The sequence below is a fragment of the Elephantulus edwardii genome, unplaced genomic scaffold (assembly GCF_000299155.1).
Source record: "Elephantulus edwardii isolate Elephantulus edwardi_28Jun2011 unplaced genomic scaffold, EleEdw1.0 scaffold00030, whole genome shotgun sequence".
Classification (NCBI taxonomy): domain Eukaryota; kingdom Metazoa; phylum Chordata; class Mammalia; order Macroscelidea; family Macroscelididae; genus Elephantulus; species Elephantulus edwardii.
Genome location: NW_006399780.1, coordinates 4686336 through 4709357, shown reverse-complemented (window position 1 = coordinate 4709357; position 23022 = coordinate 4686336). Strand labels below are relative to the sequence as shown.

General features: G+C 38.7%; 1 protein-coding gene across 1 annotated transcript in view; it reads right to left on the bottom strand.

Moving 5' to 3' along the window:
- Positions 1-1040: 1040 nt before the first annotated feature.
- PROZ (protein Z, vitamin K-dependent plasma glycoprotein) overlaps positions 1041-23022 on the bottom strand; it is a 35416-nt gene continuing 13434 nt past the window's right edge. The window contains exons 3-8 of the mRNA XM_006883806.1: positions 18498-18522; positions 16993-17106; positions 8414-8545; positions 7616-7701; positions 2907-3028; positions 1041-1533 (exon numbers count right to left, since the gene is read on the bottom strand). Coding sequence (XP_006883868.1) covers positions 1041-1533; positions 2907-3028; positions 7616-7701; positions 8414-8545; positions 16993-17106; positions 18498-18522 — 972 coding nt within the window. The remainder of the gene's footprint in view (positions 1534-2906; positions 3029-7615; positions 7702-8413; positions 8546-16992; positions 17107-18497; positions 18523-23022) is intronic.

The window sequence follows — 23022 nt, the reverse complement described above, 5'->3', positions numbered from 1 at the left end:
AAAAAATACCATGCAGCACAATTCTGTACTGACACACATGATAGAATTCAAGAAGATGGCTTAAATAACCTTCTGGTAGTTTGAAAAGAATACAACTAAATTTCAATTGGACATTTAAATTTATATTAGTTCTCTATCGTTCTCCCCATTAGTCTCAGTTAGATTAGCAATGCCAGTTCTTTCAGAGAACTAGACCAATCCATGTGCTGACTACTACTACTACTCCTCACAGAAAAGTTTACTTCTGGCTTTAGTTTTCTTAAAAAATAAAAGAGATGCTTTGTATGTTTAAGAATAATAAGGAATTGTTTAAAATCAGAATTGGTTAAACTTCAACCACAGAGGATATTTATATTAGCCTACATGTTTAAATCCTTTAAAACCTTTTCTTCCTCTTTAGGAAAAGACAGCCTTCACCCCAGCACTCTGTGTCTGCAGTTGGTAGACTTTCTCCATGGAGCCACTTAGCCTGTGATCACTGTTTGATTACACTACAGCGGTTTGACTAGAAGTTACAGACACTTTGTTGAGAGCAATTTTGCTACTCACTTTTATTAACATAAAATGTGCGCTGATACGTCACTTCTACCCAGCTCCTCTCACTTTTCATTTTAGTACAAATCAAAGCAGCACAGTTTTTGTTCTGTATCGTTTCTCATTTGAAGATTTTTGTCTTAATGATGACAACGTTGTTAGGTTCCATCAAATTGAGTACAACTCATCGTGGCCTTATGAACAACAGACCTATATTTGTCCTGTCCCGTGCCATCTTCGTCATCTAGCACGCGTGAGCCCATCAGACATATATATCTTACTTCCTCTTTTAAAAACTCTGTTTTAATAAGAAAGTTATACAGAAACTATCACAGCACGTAGTTTGATCCAACAAGCAGGGACTCTAATAGTTGGCATGCTGACTAGACTTTCTGAAGCATTAACAGCCTTTTGGTTGTATTGTTGTTAAAGTTTCAGTTTGCCCCATGGCTTCAGTTACAATTTGAAACTTTATCACATATCTTACTCTCCCTAGTTCCCCAGTCTTATTTCATTATTTGTCTATACCAGAGGGAGTATCTTGAAATCTTAGTGAAAAGAAATATCTGTTCTTGCTCTTCTAGAGGTGAGGACATAATCCCTGTCAAAAACCAAGTGCCTTTGTATTCTCTTACAACAATGCTTCCCTCCACCCACTGCCCAGCTGTGGATTCACTCTTCTCACAATACGTCCTTGTCGTGACTGTCACATTAAGTGCCTTTTCACATTCCTCACCATCAAACTGTGTAACTGACAACTTCATTAGTGAGTCGCCCAGTTCAGTCCCATTGACGGTCCAGCCGCTGGCGAGGCCCACTTTCCTTGGAATTAGAACGTGTTCTGCAAAGTCATTTTCAGGTATGCAGATGGGCAGCCCCTCGCTGAGGCACTGAATGGGTTCCTCCAGCTCTAACAGCGACACGTCATTTTCCCCAGTGTCTTCATCGTACCTCATATGCACATTCATTTTCTTTATCTGGATTGTCACTGGGTCATTGCTGGTTCTATTGAAATCTGAAATAAAGAACAATCACTAGTTTTTTTAAGTTTGCTTTTTTGAAGTCAAGATAATAATTAGGAATTAATTTCTCAGTGAATCATGTTACAAAAGCAGATCCTTAATACAGTAGAAAATACCCTGTCTAATTGCATTAGCTTTTTCCTGGGGATTGAAAGGTAAATAACAAGAAGTATTTCTTCTCATTTCCATGACCTCTCCTCACACTGTCCTTCTAAAAGATGTTTTGTAGAGTCCTTTTTTGGAGGGAGAGGTTAGATTGGAGGAACACACATACATACACAGTATAAATGAGTGTATATCTCTGATATTGAAGCTTCCTCAATGATAAAAGTAACCTTATAATTCTGCTGGGTTTACCTATTGCCAGTGTGAGTGAGAAGATAATTGAAGGATGGTTGGAAGAAGGAGGAGAAAAATAATACTAAAACTAAATTACAAAAAATTAGGAAATTATGAGAAACTTTCCCAAGCAAGTCAAGATTAAATTTTTAACCTTCATAACCTTCCTGTGGAATAAAAATTAGTTCTTAATAGATAATAAAATAAGCACAGATAAGTCAGGTACTAAACCCAGGATCACATTACTACCAGACTTAACCAACTTTCAGCTTTTTTGTCTTTTACGCTATAGCTGCTCCATTTAAATGTCAGTGAATTATTTTTGGAGGCTTTTCATTCTTATCCAAAGGGTCGCTATGAATCGCCTATGATTCGATGACAATTAACAATAACAACATAGAGCTCAGTTGGCCTGGTGGATAGAAAGTGATGCTACCAAGCCAAAGGTGGTTGATTTTAATCTGTAGCCCTCGGGCCTGTTTTTTATTGATTTTGGTCAAATAATCTCCTAAGTGGTGTATCACTGGTCTGTTCTTTTGCTCTACAGAGGTAACTCGTGGCTGTGATGCTAAACACTGTGACACTGATGCATCAAATGTGATAATGGTTACTCATGGCAGACAGTGTTTGGTGTAGCTCCCCGATTAAAACAAGCTTGGAAGCAGGAGTGGCATCCACTTCTGAAATAGCTTGCCTCCAGAAACCCTATGAACTTGGAGAAACAAGGAAAGTTATAGAAATGTTCAGGTCTTATTCATAAGGGTCGCTATGAGTCACCTACAACTTGATGGCACTAAACAACAACAACAGTACTAAATGTTGATTATCGTTTGCCTACTTAGTACTCTTGCTATATATTCTGCTAGATGTTTTACATACACTTTCTGATTTTATAATAGGTACCTCAGTATTGAAGCAAAATTCATTCTGTCCTGGATTAGACAGTTTTTAAATTATTATTGTCATTCTTAGGGTAATTTTCCAGTGTTATGAAAATTAATGATAAAATACTTACCTGTTGTCACGCTAATATTTCTGTACATGAGTGAACACCTTGCTGTTGTCAGAACAAAATTTTCCTGTATTAGAACACCACCACAGAAGTGTTTTCCTTCGGAGTTTGTTAATTTTACCTTTAAAAGGCAAAACAGACAATAGCTACTGACAATGTACACAGTTAGAAAGTGGCGTAGCTGGAGGTTAAAATCGTGCTTCAGAAACAAATGAAAGATGTCTAAATCTCACTCCACCACTTGGCTATATGATTCTAAGTCTCTGACAATCTAAAATTTTGGTTTGCTTAGCTATAATAAAGAGCTGATTCTTCACCTGCAGGCGGCCAGGGCCGAGTAACAAGGAATAACATGTCTGCCCTGTCACCTGAAACAAACACAATATGTGAAGCATGGTTTTTGAAACACTGGACATCTGGCAACACAGTGGCAACACAGAACTGTAATCTCCGAGAGAAATACCTTTGTGTATTACCATAAGAGAGTTTCCATGACACAAGGAAAAAAGTGATAGCCTAGGCAAAAACAATACTCCCTGAACTGAGCATGCTTCCTAAGCTGGAAGCCTAGGAAGATGAAAATGGCTAGTTTGCAGGACCATACCAAAAGCATACTGGAAAGGAGAGAGGGAAGTCTGGACATAGGTCTCTCTTCAGCAGGGTATTAACATATGCTGTGGGGAAAGAATCCTCATACCTCTCCTACCTCATCTGACATTTTGAATTTGCAACATAATAAAAAAGAAAACCACTCTATTCTGCAATCTCCATACATTAACTGTGTGTGTATCAACTGGTTGGGTCATGATGCTCATTTTTTGGCAATTATTGAGGATTCAGTCATTTATGCATAGCAACAATTTTTTAAAATTTACCTGGTTTTTGAAACTTAACCATGCCAGTAAGTGAGGAGTAGGTATACTTAAGGTCACAAGGGGATGTGGGAGACACTCAACGGTTAAGAGGGAGCACTAAGATAGGGGTACAGTAGTGTTTTGTTTCCACCAGCTGCACTGAGAAACCTCATGATTTCACAGGACCTTGAGTAGAATGTAATAAAAAAGAGTCTTACTTCAGCAATGATTCTAAGCCCCCTGCTGCTGAGCCTATTCTGACTCATGGCAACCCTCTTACCAGACTTTTGACACTAACTCTGCACAGAAGATCGTTCATCATTCTGTGAAGTGGCTGGTTGATCTAAACTGCTGAATTTTGTGTTAGGAAACCAACATGTCACACTTGTGATACCAGGGCTCTTTAGTATTTATTCTAGGGAATAATCTTGCAGAGACCGACTATTGCTGTTCCTAGCTAATGAATCTTTAAAAACTGGACCTGAAATGATTAAGCATTTCCAAGGTGAAGAGAGGGTGGGAAGTTTAAAAACAATGATTAAAATTTTTCTCAATGTGATTAATACTATAAACTCAAACATCCAAGATGCAACAAATTTTCAGCACAAGAGACATGAAGGAAAATACAGCAAGACATAATTATTCAAAATAAGTAATAAAAAGAAAATTTTAAGTGTAGTCTGGAGAAAGAGGGTACAACATGTGATGACAGAAGAAAATAAGTTGCTGGAATGTGTAAAGCACTGAAAAAGGGAGAGCCTGTATTTTTCAAAGGTGAAGATGGAAGATTGTCAGAAATGCAAAGCTGAAAGATAGCAGCAGTGTTGCACCATAAATACTAACTAAAAGAAATGCTTTGGGCAGAAGGAAACTAATACTGTATAGATGGAATTAAAACACTGGAAATGGTAAATATATTCAATTAAATACAAATCTGCATTTCAGTATGTATGTATTTTGAAATTTTCCTTATTATTTAAATCTACCAGCATAACTTGTTGCTTAAACAAAAAGAAACATGTCTGTAGAGTTTATAATATTGGAGGAAGTGAAATGTTTGACAAAATAGTAATAAAATTGACAACTTTCTCACCAACAATGAAAGTTCTAAGACACTGAAATGAACTCTTTAAGAGCTAGTAGGGAAAACATCCACCTAGAACTCAGCACTCAAAAACTTTTGGTAAGATAGAGTGAAATAATGTATTTTCCCAAAACCCGAAAATATAAAGGGCTAATGGTTCCCAGCCCCTCAACAAAGAAGCCTCTAATATTTTCCATCATTAGAGTCACAGTTGTTTGTGATTATTGAACATTTGAAATGTTACTGATATCTATAGTCACACTACTCTGAACCTGTTCTGTTATGTGGTGGTGGTATGTGCCATCAAGTTGCTTGTGACTCAGAAACCCTATGTACAATAGCCCTAAAACCTATTCTATCCTGTGCCAACATTATTGTCTCTGACACACCTACCTTCATTTCCCCACTCAATCAATCCATCACTAGTCCAAATTGAGACATACTATAAAGATAGGGAGCTCTGGTAGCCTAATGGTAAGAAGATGTATTGCAATCCTGAAGTCACATGGTTCAAATCCACCAGCAGCTCCACAGGAGAAGGATGGGAAGTCTTCTTTGCAATTTACTGCCTTTGAAAACCCACTGGAGGTCAGCTACAGGACAGTTCTGACTTGAAGGCACACACCACCAACAAGAACATGCAGATACCAATTTTTCTTTTGTCATCCAACTCTCAGCAACATAGCTAGTGAATGAAAAGATGCCTTTGAACTGTGGTGTTGGAGTCCAGAAGATATCCTTGGACTGCCAAAAGAACAAATATATCTTGGAGAAGGTGCAGCCAGAGTGCTCTTTTTAGACAAGTATGATGAAACTTCATCTCATATTCTTTGGGCATGTTGCTGGAAAGGGTATTCCTTGGAGAAGGACATCATGCTTGGAAAGGTGGAGGGACAGGGGAGGACAGAAAGACCCTCAACTAGGTAGATTGAAACGGATTGCAGCAATGGATTCAAGTGTATCAGAGATTGTGAAAATGGTACAGGATAGGACAGGGTTCAGACCTGTTGTTCATGAAATTGCTAGGAGTCATACTTGATGACACCTAACAACAACAACATGCAGACATATCTTGAAGAAAATGCAGCTAAAGTGTTCCTGGTTGGCAAGGATGATGAAACTTTCATATTTTGACCATGTTGTTAGGGGGCGCTATTCCTTGGAAAGGGACAGCATACTTGGAAAGGCAGTCAGAAGAGGAGAGGAAGACCCTCAATGAGTTGGATTGACAGCGGCCGCATCTATGGGCTTAAGTATATCAGAGATGGTGAGAATGGCACAGGAGAGAACAGGGTTCAGACCTATTGTTCATAAGGTCACTATAAATCATACTCCACAGTAGCAACAACAATATGAGTTGAAAATACAAAAAGCAACATGGAGCTCTGGTGGTCTAGTGGTCATGAGGTGAGCTGCCAACGTCAATACACACAGTTCAATCCACCACTTGCTGTGTGGGAGAAAGATGGAAATCTCTTCCTGTGTCATTCACCGACTGACAACCCTCTGGAGGATCAGCTGTGAGTCTGTTTTGACTGGATGGTACATAACAGAAACAACACGAATTAAAAAATATATGCAAGAGTTTTATGATACAGTCCTATACTTTCAAGAGAAAGAAGTATCCTCAATTATTTTTACTTTCATTACATACTGAAATAATAATGTTGTATTTGCATTACTAGATTAAGTAAAAGACACTAAACTGACTTTACCTTGCTTTTACTTTGTGTAACCACAGGGACTCAAAACCCATTGACAGGACTTTTCCTAAAGAGTATATTACAGGCAGAAGGATATGATCAGAGAAGCCTCTGAGGTACAGGAAAAATGAAAAACACAGGAATATTTAAACCCAATTTGGCAGTATAAAATTATAGTGATAATACTTTTTAGAGAGCTTAAAAGTGATGAAAATAGCAAGTGAGTCTAGTTTGAAGTAGTTCAAATTATTTGAGAAAATTATAAAAACACCAATTCTTTACTGCTACATTAAATAGGCATTTGTTGTCATGTGCTGTCGAGTAAATTTTTAATTTTTTAAAATTTTAATTGTGAAATGAAATGAAAGTTTACAGAAAAGTTAGATTTTCACTCATTCATTGTTGCAAACTTTCCTCCCTCCTCCTCTATTCACCTCTCCAGTTCACATTCATTTTTTTTCTTTAATATTCATTCATTGTTGCAAGCATTTACACTTTTTTAAGAGTAACAAATAGTGTTTACTTCTAAACCAGTCAAGAGTGGGGAGTGGGGAGAGGAAAATAATAAAATGAATGCCAAAGAGAAAATGTAGTGAACAAAAGAATGCAACCGGAATCCAGTCCAAGGAGGTTAAGAGGAGACTTGACTTGGCTTTCCAGATGCTTGGATGGCATGATGTAAACACAGTGGTGTTACACCGGAGTGGTTTACAGACTCAAGTGCTGATATAAGCCAGGCCTTGAGGATGTTTGTTCCTTTAAAAAATGGCATGGGTTGGGGTGGGGAATGACATGACTGACAGTTTTTCAAGTACATAAGAAAGGTCCTGGGTGACTTTAATTTTTAAAACAAATAGTAAAGACCATTCAGGTTGTCAATTTAGCTTGAGAAAGTGTTTTGAAAATGTGATACAGAGTATTAGGAAATAGTTCACCTAACTCACTATGTCTGTTTTACTTAATTGTTGTATTTCTACTTAGACATTACATTTCTTTTCCTGTAAGAGAGTAGACACAGGTAGTATTTTGTAATATAAAACACATTTTAGGGGAAAAAATTCAGTTACCTGCCAAGGGAAATTTTGAATTTTCTGGTAGTTTTTCCTTAGTGTCATGAAGCATTCAAGATCCAGGAGTCCACATGCACACTTCTCTTCATTTGTAAAGATAAAATTAGGAGAAAACTTAGTACTTTCCAAGTCAAACATCAGGTTTTGAGCATGTTAACTTACTGAAGTTTTAGTCCCTGATGCTGATTATTTTGTGATAATTTATGCATACACTGAACACAGTGAAATGAAATACTTTAGGTGACTCTTTAATGGTACTTCCAGATTGGCTCAGAAAACTTAACTTGGACAAGTCTAGCAATGAAAGGAATCCTGGTGGCCTAGAGGGTACGGAGCTAGGTTACCAATCCACAGGTGGAAAGTTCAGCTCCACCAGCTGTTCCTCAGAAGAGAGATGGACAATCTCCCATTTGATTTACAGCCTCAGGAAACTTGTTGGAAGGTTGGCTGTCAGTTGGTAGTTGAACCAAAAGTTTAGGGGATTGAATCTACCATCTGCTCTCTGGGAGTCCTGTGAAGATTTATAGCCTTGGAAATGCAAGACAGAGTCACCATGAGTCAGAAGTGCCTGGACTTCAGTGAATTAGGCTTGTTTGTTTTGTTTTTGAGAAAGAAAAGTTGCACTGTTGGGGGGGTCACCTTCATTGTTCTCTTGTGGAGGCAAGATTATAAATGGAATTATAGTTACTTCTAATTACAAAAAGATACACCTTTAGAATGTTCCTACAAAACATGTGTGGAAAGGGGGTTCACAATTGCAGGGATGAGACTACTTTTTCTCATTTGAGATCTTACCCTTTGGAATACATGATTTTACGTCCGCACCGAGTTTATAACCCTTAGCACAACTGCACATGTAGGAATCCTGTCCTGGATGGCAGAAGTGTTGACACCCATCAGTTCTCTCTGGGTAACATTCATTTTTAGCTGAAAAGGGGAAAAAAAGATCACCAAGACCCACAGAGACAAACCACAATGTTACACAAATGCTAATATGAAAGACCACTATTTTAAAAGCTGAGGGAAGGTTTACACACACTGCTGGAATCATTCCTGGGTGGTTAACAGAGGTGGGAAGGGAGAGAATGGAGGACTGAAAATTAACAAATAGGTAAATGGGTGAAGGGAAAAAGTAATATACAATAAAGGGTTAATTCAAACTCATTGCTGTGGAGTCAGAACCATAGCACTGGTCGGTGGATTTGAACTACTAGAGAAGTGCAGACTTTGGATTAGCAGTGCTACTCCCTATGGACCACACACCAGAGATCTAAGGGGTTGATCTTGTTGTGGAGTCAGAACTGACTCGTAGCTGACCCCACGGTCCAGTGGGTTTTCAGAGACAATAACTCACATAGGAGATTGCTCACCTTTCCCCTGAGGAGCAGCTGTTGGATTTGAGCACAGGGCCCTTAGGACTACAGTGAACCTTCCTATCACTAGGCCACTAGAACTCACGTAGATATCATAATGAATTATATTAATCATTATTAGTATTATAAAAAACAGTATCTATGAATACTTGAATGAAAACCCAATATTAATTATAAACTTTCCCTCAAATACTTTAAAAACAAAACATTGAGTTTGATGAGCTTTTTAAAAATTACTAAGATGGAGATATAATCATTTTTATAATCTCCCTGCACGATTTGGTTCTGTTTTTCAGTCCAGATGTTCTCATTCTTTTCAGATAATTCATTGGCTTTTCATATAAACATCTTTTCCATTTTTTATGTTTCAGGAAAATAAAAATCAAAAGTTTAGTGAGTAACAACCCTTATACTCAACCTTTGAAAAATCTAACTTCGCCTTAGCCTTAGTATTGAGATCTACCATCATTCCTCCTCCCTGCCACCCTGAGGTGAAAATTTATTAGTGCTCTCTCTGTGACACAGAAACCACAGACACTGCACTGGATGTAGTTTTGAGAATCTGTTTTGTAAATTTGTTGACAATAACTATTAAATGGAGATGATTAATGGAGAAATACAGATTTGCTATTTTTCTCGTTAAAAAACTAATCTTGGAGCAGAAGTTTATTTATATGACTGCATATGAGAGACAGGGAGCATAAACTTCATAAATTGGGGTGTGCTTTGTTAGAGGCTGTGGAGCTCGTAGAGAGAACTTGGGCAATGAGTGAGAATTCTCACAGAGTGTGTGTTCTTTGTCCAGCTGCCTGGGCCTGGTGAAGGTGCAGGGCAAATAAGCCCAGCCTTGTCAAGGACCTGAGAGAACTGGAGCTATCCAATGTTTTATGACCAAAGGGCAGTAATTCCCAGGTGCAAAATGTAGGCCGTGAGGGGATTACAGCTCAACTGTAGATTTCTGGGTAGAATAAAGAAAACCTCCATTAGTGAATTCTTTAAATTGCCTAATGGGTGCACAACATTAATAAGGAAGTTAGTTAATCACTTTGTCTAGTCTTTGCAATTGTATGCTATGATCCAGAGAGTTGGACAGTGACTAGGGATGATAGAAAGCGAATTGGTGCCTTTGAGCTGTGGTACTGGAGAAGAGTGTTGAATATACCACGGACTGCTAGGAAAACAAACAGGTTCATCCTATAGAGGGTGAAGCCAGGCTGCTCCTTGGAGTCAAGGATTCTGAAGCTTCGTCTGACATACTTTGAGCATGTGGCAAAGGAGGGACCAGACCTTGTTGAGGGACAGCGCAGGAGAGGAAGACCCTTGCTTGATGAGATGGATTGATTCAGTGATTTGGGTAATGGAGAAGGTGTCAGAGACAGTGAGGTTGACATAGGATAGAACAGGATTTAGGGGTCTTGTACATAGGGTCACTATGAGTTGCAAGCAACTTGATGGCACATAACAACAACAATAACTAGGCTAAGAGGGAAAAAAAGAAAAAACTTATTTCCTTTTAACAAATTACAAAAAGAAACATGAGTTTTATATCTAGCTTAAGGCATTTTGAAAAGTTAGTATCTATTAATTGAGGAATTAATTTCCTATTACACTATTAGTGACAAGCAAGAGTCTTTCTTAATTAATATCTCTTAAAATACTTCTTTAAATCACTTTGTTGTTAGGTGCTGTCAAGGCAAGTAATAGTGACACTATGAACAAAAGATCTGAACCCTGTTCTATCTTGTGCCGTCCTCACACTTCTTGACACATGAGAGCCCATTGTGGCAGTCACTGCATCAGTCTAACTGGTTGAGGGTAAACTTCCTCTTCTTCTCTGACCCTCCACTCTTTCTAGCATCATGTTCTTCTCCAAGGAATCTCCCCTCCTAGCAACATGCCTGAAGCATGTGAGGCAAAGTCTCATCATTCTTGCCTCCAAAGAACACACCGGCTACACCCTCTCCAAGACATACTTGTTTATTCTTTTGGCCATCCATGGAATGTTCAGTGCTCTTTTCCAACACCACAGCTCAAAAGTGTCACCTTTATTCACTGTCAAGCTCTCAGATAGCAAGTAATCAGAAAGACTATTTCCTGAATCAGATGCACCTTAGTCCTCAGACATCATTACTCCTCAATAGAGAGGTCCCTAACTGCAGATTTTCCCAGTGCAATATAATTCTTATTTCATGACTGTTGGTACCAAGGTATTTATTGTGGATCCAAGCAAGATGAAGCTACTGACAGTTTCAATCTCCTCTCCATGCATCATGGCACTGCCTATTAAGAATCTTTGTTTTCTTGACATTGAGATATAATCCATACCGAAGGCTGCATTCCTTGATCTTCTGCAACAAGTGCTTCAAGTCCTCCTCACTTTCAGCAAGCAAGGTTGTGTCGTCTGCTTAACACAGGTTATTGATGAGTCTCTCTCCAATTCTGGTGCCACATTCCTCTTCACAGACATCAGCTTCTTGAATAATTTGCTCAGCATACAGATTAAATAGGTATGGAGGGGGAATTCAATGCTGATGCACACTCTTCTTAATTTTAAACCATGTAGTGTTCCCCTGCTCTGTTCGCACAACAGCCTCCTGATTCAGGTATAGGTGTTGCATGAGCACAATTAAGTGCTCTGGGACTCCCATTCTTCTCAATGTCAGCCACAGTTTGTCAAATGCCTTTGCACAGTCAATAAAGTACAAATAGATGTTCTTCTGGTATTCCTTAGTTTCAGCCAGGATACATCTGACATTACCAATGATGTTGCTGATGCCACAGTGTCTTCTAAATCTCACTTGAACTTCTGGCAGTTCTTTACTTATGTATATTCCAGCTGTTTTTTTTTAATGATCTTCAGCAGTATTTTGCTTGCATGTGATATTAATGATGTTGTTTGATAGTTTCCACATTCAGTTGGATTACCTTTTTTGAGAATGGGAACAAATATGGACCTCTTCCAATCCATTGGCCAGACAGCCATCCTCCAAATTTCCTCACATAAACTAGTAAGTGCATGCAAGGCTGCATCTGTTAGCTGAAACAAGTCAGTTGGTATCCCATTGATTCCTGGAGCTATATTTTTTAAAAATTTATTTATTGATGTTTTAAATTTCCTTCTTGTACATTGTTGAATCAGATCCAACTGGTATAGGAGGAGATTTCCCCTCCTTCTCCAGTGGAGCATCTGGTGGATTCAAACTGTACGTCTTTAGGATTGCAGCACAGCTTCTTGCCACTGGGCTGTCAGAGCTCCCTGGGGCTTTCTTTTTAACCAATGCCTTCAATGCAACTTTCATTTCCTCTTTCATTACCACTGGTTCCTGTTCTTGAGGTACTTCTTGAAATTTTTTAGTGTCAATCACTTCTTTCTGATACAGTGATTCTCTGTATTCCCTCCATCTTCTTTTGATGCTTTTTGGGTCATTCAATATATTCCCATAGCATCTTTCAATATTACGACTCGAGGCTTATATTTGATTTTCCGTTTGCTCAGCTTGAGAAATGCAGAGCGCGTTCTTCCCTTTTTAATTCTCCAGTTCCAGGTCTCTGCACTTTCAGTTATAATACTTTGCTATGTCTTCCAGAGCTGCCCTTTGAAATCTTCTCTTTTAGTTCAGCTCTTCCCCTTTTGTTTTGGTGTTTTGATGCTCCAGTGAAATTTTAGAGTCTCTTCCTACATCCATTTAGATTTTTTTCTTTCTCTTCTGTTTTTGTAATGACCTTTTACTATCTTCATGAATGATATCTTGATATCATCTTACAATTCATCTGGTCTTTGATCATTGGTGATCAATGCCTCAAATCTATTCCTAAGAAGATCTTGGAATTCAGATGGTATTGATTCAAGATCATATCTTGGTTCCTGTGGACTTAATTTTCTTCGGCCTCAATTTGAACTTGATGATAGTCTGCCCTTGGCCTAGTTTTGACTGCCGATATTGAACTTCTCCAATGATTTCTTCCACAAACAGCCTATCAGGTGAGATGCATGTGTAAAGTAATCACTCATCTGTGGCTTTTCAGAAAGGTATTTGCAATGAATAAATCATTATAAATACAAAATTCAATCATTCTAAAAAAAATTAGTTTGGATTTTTAAAAAACTACTACAGAGTGTTTAAAGACAAGAAACCAGTATCATGCTACTACATAAGTATTATAAGATGTCAGATTCTCACTATTTTGTCACTGGTCGCACGCTGGTTGGCTGGTCCTTTATCTGTTGTTGCTTTGGTGGGTACTACTGAGTACGGCTAATAGTGGCTCTGCAAACAAACGATCTGAACCCTGTCCTGTCCTGTGCCGTCCTCACAACCTCTGACACACTTGATGGAGCCCATTGCTGCAGTCACTGTGTCAGTCCATCTGGTTTGAAGGTCTCTTCTTCTTTGCTGAGTCTCCGTCTTTCCAAGCATGAATCCCCTCTTCAAAGAATAGCTTATCCTAGCAACATGCGCAAAGTTTGTGAAACAAAGCTTCACCATCTTTGCCTCCAGGAAGCATGCTGGCTGCACCTTCTTGAAGAGCTATCTGTTTGTTGTTTGATTATTTTTTAAATATTTTTTTAGTTATGGGTTATTTCACACTCTTCAAAGGAATCGATTCTCTCTTTTTTTGCATCAATTCTTCTTCTGTCATTCTTAGTCATTGTTCAGATCTCAGATGCACAACAAGTGACTGAAAAGAACATAGCCTGGATCAGGTGCACCTCAGTCTTCAAACTGGCATCATTGTTTCTCAATAATTTGAAGATATCCCAGACTGCAGACTTTTCTAATGTAACACATATCTCCATCTCTTGATTGCTCGTACCAAAGGGTGCTAATTATCTATCCAAGTAAGATGAAGTAGTTGAAAGTTTGCATTCAATAGGTATCAATCCAGTGTTTTGTGATGATGGTAGTAAAAGAATTCTTTTTAATGTTAATTTAGTATTTGTATACCCAAGAGAAAACTGTTGAGAATGCCTTAAATTTATCAATCAAAAGAAAATGGGTTATTAGAAAGAATGCAAGCCCTTTTGAAAACCCTTCTGATAACTGTTGCCATTCTGTTACCACTTCACCTGGACTCTCACAGGGAAAAGAAATGCTGAAACTGTGTTTGCTCAGCAGAACACAGGACAGGTGTTTCCTGAAGCCACCTTGTCCTTTGGAACTTTGTGTTTTGCCATTCTCTTGGAAAGTACAAATTCTCAGAATTTGCTTTGCTCTTTGAGTATTTGTTTTCCTCTTTGAGCAAATACTCAAGGTTTCTAATCACATTAATAACAAGAAAATGAATCTGCTTGGGGTAAGTTAGATATGCTTTTGGAAAAATGAAAAACAAAACCAAATGCACTGTTGTGTGTTAAATCTGACGCACAGCACCTGTAGAGGTCAGCACGGACTTGCTTCTTAGGATTTGTCCTACTGGTCAGCAGCTGGGCTGCCAACCTTCAGGTATGCATCCAAATCGACCAGCTGCCATGGGAGAAAGTTGGGTAATCTCCTGTGTGATTTACTGCCTCTGAAAGCCCTCAGAGGGTTAGCTCTGGGACGGTTCTGGTTCAACAGTGTATAACAATAACAAAATCTTTATGGAAGTAGATGGAGTCAACGTCCCCTTATGCCTTTTGGAGCAGCTGGTAAGTTTAACAGCTGACATTTTGATTAGTAGTGGAATGATTTCACCCCAGTGACACCAGAGCACTACAAGAAATGGAACACTACTTTAAATGAGGTGTCCTTTGAAATCTTACCACACTGAACAAAAGCTGCTTATTATTAGTGGTCCTATAAGAATACAATTCCTTTATGCCTTTTTCTTATTGCTGCATTCATTTATTATACCCAACAAATATGAATCACCATTCTTGAGCTATGACAGTTGACATATGATTCTTCAGTGGGAGTTGCCATCTTATCCATAGGCTTCATTCCAAAGTCAACATGAAAGTCAAAGTTGCACAATGCCTCTAAACACCTATTATGACTCAAGAGTCCTGACTATGTAGAAAGTATATCATAATATGCAACATGTGTTGTTGTTACTGGAGAGTTTTCATAAGCAGTAAACTACACAAGAGGTGGTGACTCCCATTTTTCTTCTGCAGAGCAGCTGGTGGATTTGAACCACATGCCACTGGGTTGGCAGGGCAACTGTTTACCCACTAGGCTACCAGAGCTTTTTGACTGTAACTATCAATAAGTACAAATGATCATTAATCTCATTTCCTACTAAGGAATTTAGGATTCCAAGTGGACACTGTTGTTTGCTGTTGAGGAGAACTGTCCAATAGGGTCTTCTTGGTTCTCATCTTAATGGGAACAGAACATGAGATTCTTTTCCTGTGGTCCTGTTGGGTGGGTTTGAACTATCAACCTTTAGGCTAGCAGCTGAATGTTTAACCACCAAGACCCCCTCAAGTGGACACTGGACTGTATCCACTGAAATGCAAGAATTTTTCTCTTACTTATTGGCACTAGTTAGGAAATAACTGAACTCTTGGAAAGTATTATTTAATTGGATAAAAGAGTGACCTTTGAAATGAGACTTTTAGTAAGCTGAAAAATCTAGCACAAATTTAGAAAGGAAAAGAAACCTTTCCGATTCAATAATGATATATGTTTTTTCTTAGACTCCACATACTTTTCAAAGTGAGGGCTTACATACTTTTGCTTAACAGTTCTATCAAGCATTAGCACCTGTTATATTAGAAAGGCAAGAATAAATGTTGCAATTTAAAGAGAGTAGCTACTGAGTGAGAAATAAGTTACTTTATAACAAAAAATATTTGGCACATAGTGCACAGGAAATTGCATAAAATTAGCCAAACATAAACCCTTAAATTTATAAACTATTTCGTGAACTGGGGAAGGCTTTAGTCAGAGACCTTTCCAATTATTGAGGGGCAGTGATGTCAGTTTAAGGTGTGCCTGATTCAGGCAATGGTCTTTTCAACCACCTCCTGTGCATTTGAGAACTGGACAATGAGTAAGGATGACAGAAGAAAAAAAAATATGCTTTTAAACTGTGATGTTTGAGTAGAGTATTGACTATCCCATGGAATGTCAAAGAACAAATATGTCTGGAAGAGAGTGCAATCAGAGTGCTACTTGGAGGCAGGGATGATAAAGCTTCTTGCGTACTTCGGGCATGTTGCTAGGAGAGGCTATTCCTTGGAAAGGGATGTCATGCTTGGGAAGGTGGAGGGTGGGCAAAATAGAGGCTAACCCTCAACCAGATGGATTGACACAGTGACTGCTGCAATAGGCTCGGGTATCAGAGATTGTGAAGATGGCACAGGATAGGACAGGGTTCAGATCTATTGCTCTGGATTGTACTCAACTCAACAGCACCTAATAATAATAATAACAACATTGTATAAAAGTTACCTGCATATTATGTTTCCTGTTTTGTTAAGTGCACTCCACTAATACAGAGATAATTAGAAAGAAAAAGTCATCTGGAGTTCTACCATCACAGAGTTATATAATAAGTGAGGAGGCCAAGTTGCTAATTAATGTTTTTTGACTGAAATTCCAGACCTTATAAATTTACTTTCCAGATCCTGTGCATCTCCAGCTTATGAAATAATAATAATGTATTCTAGAAATTGACATGAATAGATTATGAATAGATCAATCAGGTGGTGAAGGGTTGGGGGAGAGAAGAGGAAAAGGATCTTAAAGCCTGAAAAACTAGAATGTTAGTATTTAGAAGGGAAGAGGGCCACTATAACCTATGAATTCCCCCCTCCACGCACTCCCCCCGCCCCTGCCCCCACCCATTGAAGAATCTTGCTTTAACCAGAGGTTTTCATCTGGGGCAAGATCAAACACAGCTCACAGGGCCTACACTGGGATCTGCTCTTAAACCAGCAGGAAAATGGTCCTGACCGAGGAGAAAGTCTTGATTGAATGAGAGTGGGGTTCTAGGATCGCCTGAACTTGACAAAGCTGTGGTCTAAAGCCAGGATTGCCTGCAGGGTTGCGTGCAGCTGAGTTGGGAACTCACCGTAGGCGCAGTTCCTGCCTTCGTAGCCAGAGGAGCAGTTGCAGGTGTAACTTCGAATGCTGTCATGACATGACCCGTTGTTCAGGCAAGGCTGGGATGCGCACTGGCTGCCACCTAGCAGGACGACAACAGGTGGGAGATGAAAACCTTAGGGCGGGTAATGTGAGCGAGTCTCTAAGCCTCTCGGTCATTTGTACCTCTTCCAATGAACAGATCCCTAACCGACCCTGTGTACTAGGCGCTCTGTGGCTGCAGGGGGCTGAGGTGTGTAGTACACAGGAAGTGGGCCATGGTTGCTCCGTGCTCTCCTGGTCTGGCTTAATGATACTTCCCGAGTGTTCAGATGCATGAAACCTCATTAGCAGCATGTATTCCCTGAAAGGCTCCTTTCTTAATCCAACCCCCACCTCACCCCATGTCTTGCTCCTAATGTTCTTCTTTGCTCTACCATGACAGTTTTACAGTTAGCACACTATTTTGTTATCAAGGCAGATAATTGCTGTGGTCCCCTCATGCTTCCAGACACCCCTCTGTCTTCTCTTCCTCACTACATTCTTGTTCTTTATTTCCCTGCTTCCGGTTCCTGTTTGCCCACGTGTGCAAAGTAGAACTACTTGATAAAGTTTTCCTGGCTGCCAGGCGAGACTGGGAGGTGAACTGGTGCCTCCAGTAAGAGAATGCCATCTTTTCCTTCTCAGGGGAATAATAAATTCCTTGGGCCTTTCAGAAATAGAGTGCCAGGTCCATCATCCGGGAACCTCTGGGTGGATTTGAACCACTAACCTTGAAAGCTGAGTGCTTTAACCATTGGTGCCACCCAGAGTCCCTGCACTCCACCATTCATCAAAAGTTCTTACCACAGGAATGTCTACACATGCCTTGAGCTGTAGTAATCTAGAGTTGGGCCATTGCTTTTCAAAACCTTTTCCGTTTTTTTAGTCCTTTCTTCAAAACAAATTTTACCAGAAAATCCAAGAGACAGATAAAGAAAAGGAATTGCTTTAGTTGAGGTGGGGAGGACATTCCTTACCTCCCCCTACACAAAGCCACGCTAGAGGTTCCATGCTGTTGTTGTTGTGTGCTGTGGAGTAGGAACCGACCCACAGCTGACCCTCCTGCTGGTTTTTCAAAAGCAGTAAATCACATAGCAGGAGATTATCTATCTTCTTCCCACAGAGCATCTGGTGGATTTGAAACACGTGCCTTTGGGATTGCAGCACAGTTTCTTAACATCAGGCCCCTGGAGCTCTAGAACTATTAGAATTACGGAAGCTTGTTCTGAAAGTCATTTTTTTATATGATGTCTCAGGGGCGCTTTCTGACCCACATCTTCATGAAGAATCAATCCCAATGCCCTTGGGGGTTCTGGATCCATTAAGGTTTAACCAGTCCTTAATCCACTGGCACTAAGCAAGTAAATTTTCTTAATTTGACTCCCTTATCTCATTGCAAATAAAAGGAATCAGAAATAATATGTAAAAGAAAAAGGAAATAAAATAACTTACCCATATACCATTTCCAAAATTTATCCTGTAAAATGAAAACATTAAAATGTTACATATGGGACATATATTTTCTGTATGTTCTTCTCACGATGAACTTCAAAATAAGAAAATGATGATTCCATTCACCTAGAAAAATACGCTCACAAAAAAGCAAACATTCCTTATAAATATATAAAGTATATGTTATGTAAACTATATAGAATAAATTATCTGACAATGACTATTACTACAGCCTCCTGGGTGTCATCTTTTACTTCTCCTGGGGGAATAACAAATCTTTTGGATAGCTGGGTGCATGGTTTACAAATGCAGTAGCCCAAAGTCAGAACCTATGAGATGTTTGTCAACAAGTTTGTAAGGATCCACACTTTCAAGCATAATATAGACAGCTTGTCTTTTCATCTTTATTCACCCTGAAGTCTTCTCTGTCTCCCATTGATGTGGAGCCAGAACCAACTCATAGCTGACCAGCAGAGGAGTTTCAGAGTCTAGAAATCACCTGAGAGGAGATTGTCCATCATTTTTTAAAGGAGCAGCTGGTAAATTCAAACCATCTGCTTTTGAGTTTACAGCACAACTCCCTACCCACTAGTCCACCAGAGCTCTTGTCTTCACTCTAAGTCTAAAAAAGAGCTTTGTTTTCCTCTAGAACTATGTTCTATGAAGTAAATCCACTTTCAAAACTTAAACAGAAAGGCAACTGGTTTTATATCTCATATTTCCTTCTTGACAAGCTGAAAATATTCCTTTGACAAGGCCAATGCAGAGGAATTGGCAAGTGGGTCCTTAATATTCCGTTAGCAGTGATGCCCTGACTCTGTCACACCCCATTCTTCCACTTACTCCTCAGACCACCCTGAGCGTGGGAAGGAGAGAATGGAGGTCCATTTTAGTCCTTTTATCCTGGGCTGTTAATGCAGACCATCTCAACTCAGACTTCTTCCACACCTCAAAGAAGCAGGAATGATATTCCAAGACCTTTGCTGTTTGCCAGGATATCTTGTCAGAATATCTTGGAAACAAATTCTTGACTGTACATACTTTTTGGGGCGTACTACACAGCATAACTCCCTAAAGACTCTAAGCAGCCTGACCAGGTCCCCAGGTAGAGTGGGGAATCAGGCATGTAACCCTCCATCTGTCTCCCAGGGCAGGGATAGAAGGAGTGTTTGGGAACACTCAGTCATCCTAAGAGGAGATGAATGAATTCCAGAAACCACCAAACAGGTATCTGAAGTAAGTGTTCAAGGAAAGGACACTAAAAAATTGGAAAAATATGTATGTGTTGACTAAAACACATTTTAAAAAATCTACAATTCAATCAATACATATTTCAAGATCTATTTGGGAATGCTGATGGCCTAGTGGTAAGAAGCTGTGCTGCAATCCCAAAGGCTCACAGTTCAAATTAATTCAGCATCTGCTCTGTGGGAGAAGGGTGGATAATCTCTTCCCTGTTAATTTACTTCTTCTGAAAAGCAGTTCCAACATTACATACACAGTGACAACAAGTTTCCCCCTAAAATTGGTTGCTTTTTAAAAAAATCACACACATACTAAAAAAAGATCTACCCTGCCATACAACACTGTTTGTGATAGGTTATTAACCCACATGGAAGATCAGTTAATACAACATTCAAATTTATGCACTAACCAAAACTAATGCCACAGATGAAACTAAATTTGAAGACTTTTATTTACTTCTGCAGGCTGAAATTAACCAAATAGATAATCAAGGTGAATTGATAATTACTGGTGCTTGAAATGTAAAAGTTGAAACAAAGATTAGCAGTTGGGAAGTATGATCTTGATAACAAAAAAAGATACCAGAGATTGTATGATAGCAGCATTCTACTAAACCAATGACTTACCAATTTGAAATATGATTTATCAACAAGATAAATGATAACTAAGCACATGGACCTCACTGAATGGAATAGAAAGAATCAAATTGATTATCTGTGGACAGAGACAATGGAGAAGCTCAGTAGTTAGCAGGACAAGGCAAGGGCTGAATCTCAGGTTGAAGCTGTGAAAACGAACACAAACTCATGAATGCAAAAGTACAACCTTGAATGTGCCCCTGAGCCCCTTCTGAATTGAGAGACCATCTAAAAAACAGATTTGATGTATTGAACATTAACAGTAGGAATCCAGGAGGTTTGTAGAATTACATCAAGGACATCATTCATACATGAAGAAAGCAAGTCATTTTAAGAAAATAAATTAAAAGAAAAATAAATAATATAGATGTCAGTAGATACTCTGAAGCTTGATCTAGAACATTGTTGCGGTTTTCAGGTGCATTAGAGTTGAGCATGACTCATTGTGACCCTCTGAACGATAGATCTAACCTTGCCCCACCCTGTGCCACCCTCATCGTCTCTGATGAACTTGAGCCTACTGTTACAGTCACTGTGTCAATACATCTCTCTGAGATTCTTCCTTTCTCTCGCTAATCCTCTACCTTTCCAAGCATGATAAAAATTATGAAGAAAGGAGCTAAACAGATTTCAAAGAGTGGTACAAGGGGATTAAAAATGAAATGTGTAATTACATGAAGTTAGAAAACTAAAATGGAAGAATATACTCAACATTTTTGAAGCTGAAAGAACTGAAAATATTCAGGCCTTGATAGTTAATAATACAGGAAGCATTAAAAGAACATGGAATAAATACATACAAACACTGTAGCAAAAAGAACTGATTGACATTCAACCATTTCAGGAGATAGGTAGCATACAATCAAGAGCCTATTGTACTGAAAGAGAAACTTAAGCTGCATTGAAGGCACTGGGAGAAAAGAAAGGTCTATGAATTGATAGAATACCAATTGAGATGCTTCACTAAGTACAATGTTGGAGGAACTCTTTTGTCTATGCCAAGAAATTTAGAAGACAGCTATCTGGAAAAGAAATTCATATTTATGCCCATTCCAAAGAAAGATGATTCAGTGGAATGTGGGAGTTGTAAAATATATATATATATATTTTTTTTTTCTGATAGTTGTAAAATAACTGAGTCAAACATTAGTAAGGAACTACCAGAAATTCAAGCCAGACTCAGAAGATATTAAATGAGAGTTTCCGTTACTGATACAAATGGATCTTGACTGAAAATAGAGAATATTTCAAAGGTGTTTATCTGTGTTTTATTGACTGCAAATGCATTTGACTGTTGATCATAACAAATTATTGCCAATATTATCAAGACTGGGAGTTCCATAACATTAAATTGTGCTCATGTGGAATTTGTACATATACTAAGTGGCAGTTTGGTGAACAGAACAAAAGAATGATTTGGTAGGATTGTAAAATGGTGCAACCATTCTGGAAGACACTTTGGTGTTTCCTCAAAAAGCTGAACATAGAAATTCCATATGACCCAGTTATTCCACTGCTTGGAATATACCCTGAGAAAATGAGAACTGAGGCACAAAGGGAGATTAGTACACCCATGTTCATGGTAGCATTATTCAACATTCCAAGAACATGGAAACAGCCCAAATGTCTAACCACAAACGAATGGATTGAGAAATTATGGTACATTCACAAAATGAAATACTATGCAGCATGCAGGAGCAATGATTTTGTACATTATTACAAAACTTGTGAGGGACTGGAGAGCATTATACTGAGTGAACTAACTCTGTCCCATAAATAAATATTGTATAAAACCATTGTTGTAGAATGAGTATAAGGATCCAAGAGAAGTGGTAGAGGTTGGAAGCAGAGGGATGCAGATGTGCAGGGGGAAAGGGCCATTAATCATCAGGCTGTACACTTTGATGGGTGGGGAGGTGAGGGAGATTGAAAGAATTTATTCTTGTAAACAATGTATTCAAATTTTGTCAATAAGCTAGTAGAAAATAAAAAAGAAAAGAAATAAAATCAGGGGGGAAATGTGCATCTGGTTTGCATCCTTTCAGAACTCATGCTGTATTTTGAGCAAGTAATCCAAGAAGCTGGACTGTATAAATAATAATGTTATCAGGATTAAAGGAAGATTTATTAACAACCTGTGATCTGCAGATGGCACAATCTTACTTTTAGAAAATGAATACCAGTATTTACTTACTTTTAATTTTAAAAAGCAAAGATGTCACTTAGCTAACTGAGCTGTACCCGACTCAAGCCATGATATTTTCAATCTCTTCATATACAAGTTCATAATTATCGTATATGAAAGTGTTGAAAATAACATGGCTGGAATTGAGTTCATCTTTGTCAGCGAAGGAATATCTGTTGTTCATAGGGTTGCTATGAGTTGTAGACAGCTTGATGGCATCTAACAATGACATACACAAGGTAAAGCTAGACTATGAAAACGGAAGCCTGAATGAGAATTCATGCATTTGATGTAGGGTGTTGAAAATGGACAGGCTATTTTGAAAGAAATACAACCAGAAAGTGCCTTAGAAGTGAGGATGACCCAGTCAAAATAGCAAAATTTAACAGAACAGCAAGCAACAAATGCTGGCGAGGTTGTGGAGAAACTGGAACCCTGATTCACTGTTGGTGGGAGT